This window comes from Musa acuminata, chromosome BXJ2-9 (genome assembly GCF_036884655.1).
Source record: "Musa acuminata AAA Group cultivar baxijiao chromosome BXJ2-9, Cavendish_Baxijiao_AAA, whole genome shotgun sequence".
Taxonomy (NCBI): domain Eukaryota; kingdom Viridiplantae; phylum Streptophyta; class Magnoliopsida; order Zingiberales; family Musaceae; genus Musa; species Musa acuminata.
In genome coordinates this window covers 16,404,275-16,411,226 of record NC_088346.1, presented here as the reverse complement: position 1 = coordinate 16,411,226, position 6,952 = coordinate 16,404,275, and the positions used below count along the sequence as shown (strand labels likewise).

General features: G+C 32.0%; 1 protein-coding gene across 1 annotated transcript; it reads left to right on the top strand.

The window, feature by feature from the left end:
* Nucleotides 1-4,688: 4,688 nt before the first annotated feature.
* LOC135623371 (nudix hydrolase 17, mitochondrial-like) lies at nt 4,689-5,813 on the top strand. The gene is made up of 4 exons (XM_065126284.1): nt 4,689-4,929; nt 5,094-5,177; nt 5,265-5,393; nt 5,474-5,813. Exons 1-4 carry the CDS (start codon nt 4,744-4,746, stop codon nt 5,600-5,602), a joined length of 528 nt encoding a protein of 175 aa, XP_064982356.1. The 5' UTR covers nt 4,689-4,743; the 3' UTR covers nt 5,603-5,813.
* The last annotated feature ends 1,139 nt before the right edge of the window (nt 5,814-6,952 follow it).

The following is a 6,952-nucleotide window of genomic DNA, read 5'->3' as shown; positions in this document are numbered from 1 at the left end:
TCAATAGGCAATGAAATAGGGGGTTTTTAATATTGAATATATGATCAAGTATAAATCAAGTGTAAATATTAAAATTATCTCCAAAACAACTTCACCAAAACAATAATATCATGTTTTTAACATATTTTACAGAATCTATTCTATTTTTTTATTTTTACATGATTTTAGAATTTATTATTTTCAAGATGGATACTGACCATGGTTTTGGGTGATACTCCTACCTAGTTTAGGAGCGATGGCACTACCTTAGTTAATAGCATTGCTCAATGGTAGTACCACTATCATGGTATAGTGTTATATTGTGATCAAGTGTATCTTCAAGATAACTTTATTGCACACTTGAGTTACAATGAAGATAACCAATTGGAACTTATCCAAAAAAAAATCATGACATGATTGTAAGTTTGACAAGTACTACTTTTAAAAAAAATTTAAAAAAAATAGTGTAATTAATGAATTTGGCATGTAGTTATTTGAATGTTAGATGGTGATTCCATTTTATCCGTAACTTGAGTATAACATGAGTTAAAATTAATCTAAATCAGAGCCAATTTTTCCAAAACTATCATGGTATAATTCTAAGTTGTTTAGTATCAATTTTTCATATTTTATATGATTTTGTTGTAGTTATTAAAATTTAGCACATGATTCAAATATTAGATCATAATCTTATCTTATCCATAACTAGAGTATAACTTGAGTATCTTTCTAATTTTTAGATCATTTTAGTATAATTATTAGAATTTAGCACATGGTGATCTCAACAAAATATATAAAAAAGTATCCTAATTCAATTAAAATCCACTCTACAAATATAATAAAATATATTTCTACAACAAGAATTATAATATCAATTATAAAATGATAACTTCATATTCAAGACATCTTTTGTGTCAAGTCTAAGGACTATATATATACCATTGGGATGATAGAATTGTTGTCTGACAATAAGGTATCATCAACCATCCAGCATTCCATGATCGGATCAATAAGTGAGCTCATTCTCCGATAAGCACTTACATTGTATCCCTAATGTCTTCGTACGAGTAATTATGAGACTAGCTGTCTCTATCATATAGATGTGTATACAATACATTAGTCTATCCAGTTGTATCGATGTCCCTCTCGAGTAACATAGATTATTTGGGTCTATGTTTAAAGGTAAACCAGTCTCATTATCGCGATTTTATCACGATCCGATTCCCATTGCATAGATCCATGGACATCACAATATATTCATGTGACAAGCAATATAAAATGATAAAATACTAAATAATATAATAAGTAAAAAGAGTGTGTGTCATGTCACATGTGTCATCACTCACGTGATTAGTTTGCATAACACCTATGACTAGTAAATTCATGCTTTTGGTATCATTTGTTATTAATATTATATACCATCATCCTATAAAAAAAATATAATAGCCCATTTCACTCTATAAATGCAACAATAAAATTTTTTTTATGTTTTTTCATTAATTTTCACATTCATTAAACTTGGACTTAATAGTTGCAGCCCAAAAAAGTCTACTCACTTCTCTATCATATATATATATCACTTACTAAATTTTTCGAAAGATGGACGATGCAGTAATCATGATGTGCCACTGAAAATATTTCTTTAACTACTATAAGAATTCTTAGATTTTTTGTCACTAAAGATACATAAAGAATTATGCACTAAAACATTTTTCTAACTCCAAAAGAAAAAAATTCCCATGATTCTCTCCCCTCAATCTCTACTACTCCAAATGTGACATGAAATAACTTGTTAGATCCATCAAAAGTAGTCACCATCATCAATACAGTAGGATATTTTTCAGATAAATATGTTGTGTCTTCGATGATAAATGGACGATATACTTAATAAAACTGCACAAACATACACTGAATGCCCAAAAAAACCCAACGAAAATATCCTTCCTTTATACTTATTAAAGAAATATCATTTTATATTCATGAACTCCCAACTCTCTTAGAAAAGGCATTAATTCACCATAAGATCTATCAAAGTCTTAATGAACTTCATTCAATATGATTTCACATGCTAGATATGTTTTTCCTATATAAAACTACTACTCTAATTTTTTTTTGTATGTTTGCAATTATCATCTTCGGAATATAATGTTCATTTGCAAAAAACTTGTTCTTTGATTTCTTCAGTTATAAACTGGCCAGTGTAAGATGGATGATCTTGATTTCCTCTAGGCATATTGTATTGGCGCTCATTGATGGACTTCATAATCCCACATATATCATCTCTATGAGCAACTATCATCCATCCACAATGCTCAACCTTAGATTAATTTTCATTTCAAAATTTCTCCTTATGATATATTCTTGCAAACTCTTCTAAACTTTGAAATATCTTTAAATACCTACAAAACATGAAGGACTCGAGTATGAAATATCACAACAAATCTTTATATTTCATATTGTAATATGAACAGTGACAAATTATTACTTATCCAATATATAGGTCATTGATGACAATTTCATCTTTATCTAGATATAGAGCTAAAGCATTAAGGTTGAAGTCATCATCTTCTATAACCCTATCCTCCAACAGGTTTTCATACATATCTAGATTAAATTTGATTAGCTCATAAACAATATTATGGGCATCAAATGTATTATGATGTATATCATTTTTTATTTCTTTTTTATGATCTATAACTTCTTTGACTTCTTTTATTCTTTGCTCAGCCTACTCTTCTTCAAATATCTTATAACTATTATTATTGTTATCTATTATAAATTCCTTTTAAAATCAAAGTTATAAGTTTGAGGTTGTGCAGATACTTCAATTTGCTCCTCTAACTCATAATCACTTTCGAAAATAAAGCTTGATGTTTAAAGTTATGTAGAGATAGATCCTTCAATTTGGACTGATATTAGATGACTACTTCCCAAAATTACTTATGATTCTGGTATCGACAAAGGTACTATTTCATTAAACCTATTTATCTCATCTAGATAACTAAATATTTCATTCGAAAGATGATCATCTTGTAATAAGTAGCTTATATTTAAATGACATTTAAAATTAATAGTACCAAACTCTAAAAATATAATCATTTATATATTTTTTATTATTGCAGTGAATGATTCACGATGCCAATGCAATTGATGCTTCAGTGATAATACAAAGGACAGACATGTCTTCAATGATATTGCAAATGTTTCACCAATACTATATTAAGTTATATAAAAATTCAATAAGATTGTAAAAACTTAAATGATGATACAATGATGAACCCTTGATCACAAAGGCTAACGAAGCTAATGCTCAACCGATGGCCACGATAATGACAAACAATAGGAAGGCTGATATACTTTTGCCGTGAAGACTTGTTTAACTCCCGCATAACTAGCGACGATGACAATAACTCTTACTCTCCTCTTTGGAGATGCCTTCTTGGCAAGAAGCCGATGGTGATGATGACACCAGACCACCTTCCTCTCCTCTTTGGTGACACCCACATGTTGTCATTTTAAAGGATTAGGCTCGTGTTATCCTTACCTCGTGTTGGCAACAATAATAACGATGAAGATTGTGATGTAAGCCATCACTAATAAGAAAGTTAACAATGAGGACCTTCCTCAATATTGGTGTTGTATCGATAAAATAAGGGTAGCAGGGTAATTTGATAAAAAGAAGAACAATCGAAGTCTTAATAATAAATAATTAAATACTTAGAGTTATATTGAACTGGTTTGATTTAGTCAATCGTATTGATTCAAGCCAAAAAAAATCAAAGTCAACCAAGAACAATGGATATCAAATATCTTTTTTAAAATTTATTGAAAATATTTTGGTCCTATTGTGAAACAAAGGACCTTGGTAAAAAATAAACATTAGGACATCATCCAATAAAATTCAATTATTATAGATTTTTTAGATGATTTATATATAATTTTAATACAGATAAGAAGATAGAACCATTATAAAAACTAAATGTTCAAATCTGATTAGAATACGACGATAATTAGTTAAAATTCAGAGAGGATTAAAATCATGTTCACATCAATGGCTAGGCGCTAATTACATATTACATAATTTAATTAGCTATCTTTAACATTTTAATTTTTATATTCTTAAAATTACATTGAGATATTTATACTTACGAAAGTAAAATATTTAAATCCGTTTCTTCTCACGTTATTGATTTTGCTAACAAAAATACCGTATGTACTTAGTAATAAATCGAATTTAGGTAATAAATCTTATAATATTTTTATTAGTAAAATCAATGATACGAAGAGAAATAAAAATAAATATTTATTTTTATAAATATAAAAATTTTAATATAATTTTTTAAGATATAAAGATTAAAATATTAAAAATAATTAACTATACAAATAATATATAATTAGCTCGGTAGCGACAGGCACCCCAGATTCCATTTACGTCCGACAGAGAAGACACGGGAATTTGACACGGTCGAACTCGCGTTGCCGGCCCGTCAATTCAACCGTACCGCGGGGCCCATCGCCCTAAGGAGATACCATCACAGTTAACGACGAATTCCGTCGCGTTTTGTCCACGGAACGAAACGCTAACGAAAGCGAGAAGTGACGGAGAAGCGTGACAGACAATGCCCGGAAGCGACGCTTCTGCCACTTCAATTGGATTCGCCACCTTCCTCCACGCGCTCCGCCGTCTCCTCTTCTATTTATTGCCCCTCTAGCCTGTTTACTCGGCATCGGAAACAAAAGGCGAGGAAGGTTGCAAGGAGGAAGATGGTGTGCATGGTGTCTCGGCAGGGCAGGCAGCTCCAGCGCTACAGCAAGAGCGGGAGCCGCCTCGTCGTCGGGTGCATTCCCTACAAGTATAATCCTGGCGACGGCGGCGGTGAAGACCTCGATAGATCCATGGAGGTTCTTGTCATCAGTTCGCCCAAAGGAAATGGATTGTTGTTCCCAAAGGTATGCAGAAAGCTACGTTTTTTCTTTCATGTCAGTAATGGATCCGTGTAATTTGCTCGATGAAATGTTCATGAGAACCCACCAAAAGAACAATTTTTGTCTTAATTAATCTGAATTCTTGGTGTTGAATCAATCAAATCAATGGGTTTCTGTTGCCTTATCAGGGTGGGTGGGAGACGGATGAGACCATTAAAGAAGCAGCTTTGCGGGAGGCATTGGAGGAAGCTGGAGTGCAGGGGAATGTGCAGGTAAGCTTGCGATCCTGCCCACTTCCTCTCCAAATTACTCGCCTTTGTCGCAGTGTTGCTGACCATCTTGCTGTGCCATCGTTGCAGCGAAAACTTGGGAAATGGAAGTACAAGAGCAGGACCTACGGCGCAGTGCACGAGGGCATCATGTTCCCTCTCAATGTGACGGAGGAACTGGGGGACTGGCCTGAGATGCACACGAGAGAACGCAAATGGGTAAGCACACACAAGAGAACTGAATCTTTAGATTCGAGGTAGTGGTGTTTTCCATCCCTCATACTGGTTTGGTGGATCAGGTGACGGTGGCAGATGCCAAAGAGGGATGCCAGCATCCATGGATGAAGGAAGCCTTGGATAGATTGGTGAAACGGCTGTCGAGTTCCAGCAGCAGTAATAACAGCAACAGTACTGCTTCAGCATTTTAGTATTCTTCTTTGGCACTCTCCACGAGCAGTCTCTCATGGATGATGGATGAACTCTCTTCCCACCAAGAATAGCTGATAGTTACAACAGAGTTTGATCATTCTTTCAATTCTTTCAGCCCTGTGATCTCATGATCTCATCGTTGACTGATGGACCCAACAAAAATTTGTAGTTTTCAGAGTACCAAAATAGTGAGCAACTTCATGGAGATAATCTTCTTTCTCGTTGGTTACTGTGATTACGATTATGTAAAGTTGAATCCATCTTTTTAATCCTAACTGAACTAAGAAATATTGAACATGTTTGGTTTTAGTGCTATTAACTTCATTGATAGAGTTTTGTGCAGCTTCCACTTTCTGTACTTGGCACAATCTCATCCACCAGGTGGAACCTCTATAGGGGTCACTTTTTTCTTGCATATTGAAAAGGATAAGTCGTGATGTTTTAACTATTTGGATCACTTACATCTTTTCTCTTGTTATTGAGCTTGTCTTTTTTAATTATTTTTAGTAATTTTTTAGATCCATGTCTCTTTTTAACTACTTATCCTCACATCATTAATACTTGAATCATCTAATACAATATAACCACTATATATATATATATGTTTATTTCGTATATGTTCACATCATTTTACATTATTATCTTTCATTTTATTTTCTATTGGGATCATAGCTAATTAATTTAGAAATAAAAATATTTATTCTTTAAAATACCTTTCTAATTTGCTTTTTTATGTAAATTAAAATCAAATTCAATATAGTTTGTTCAAGCATGCAAGTCTTAGCAGCATGATGTGAAACAAAATAATTATTTTAAGCAATTCATTGGTGGTGTTATAATTACATCCTCAGATTAATGAAGATTTCACAACAAGAAGCCAAAACTTTTCAGTGGTCAAATATGGTAAAAAATTAATGACTACGCCAGAATTAAATTCTAAAAAGCAAAAAAATAACAATACTGAATTTAGAGGGATTTATATGTATTTTTTTTTATTAAGATAAATTTTAACAGGAAAAATTATAGCTATCAATGCCAAGGTCTTTGTTAATAACTTATTTAACATATCAAAAATTTGTAAGATGATATCTTGAACTAGTCACTTACATAAACACTTGAACCTTAACATATGATGAATTAATATTTAGGGATAATATTTTATAAGATAAGTACTCAAACCTACCTAAAATGAATCAGATATACTTGTATTAGATTAATATTTGTGATGTAAAAACTTCACAATTGAGATTTCAAATCGACGTAATATAGAACATGTGAGTCAAATATATCATCAAATTAATATTTTAAGTATAAAATAGTATAATCCGATAGCCACAATTTCAAGTTAA

What these genes read in the sequence shown, in the direction of transcription:
- LOC135623371 (XM_065126284.1), top strand. Translation starts at nt 4,744, where the DNA reads ATGGTGTGCATGGTGTCTCGGCAGGGCAGGCAGCTCCAGCGCTACAGC. An exon ending in ATGGATTGTTGTTCCCAAAG is followed by an intron (nt 4,930 to 5,093) that starts GTATGCAGAAAG and finishes TTGCCTTATCAG; the next exon opens with GGTGGGTGGGAGACGGATGA. An exon ending in ACACGAGAGAACGCAAATGG is followed by an intron (nt 5,394 to 5,473) that starts GTAAGCACACAC and finishes TTGGTGGATCAG; the next exon opens with GTGACGGTGGCAGATGCCAA.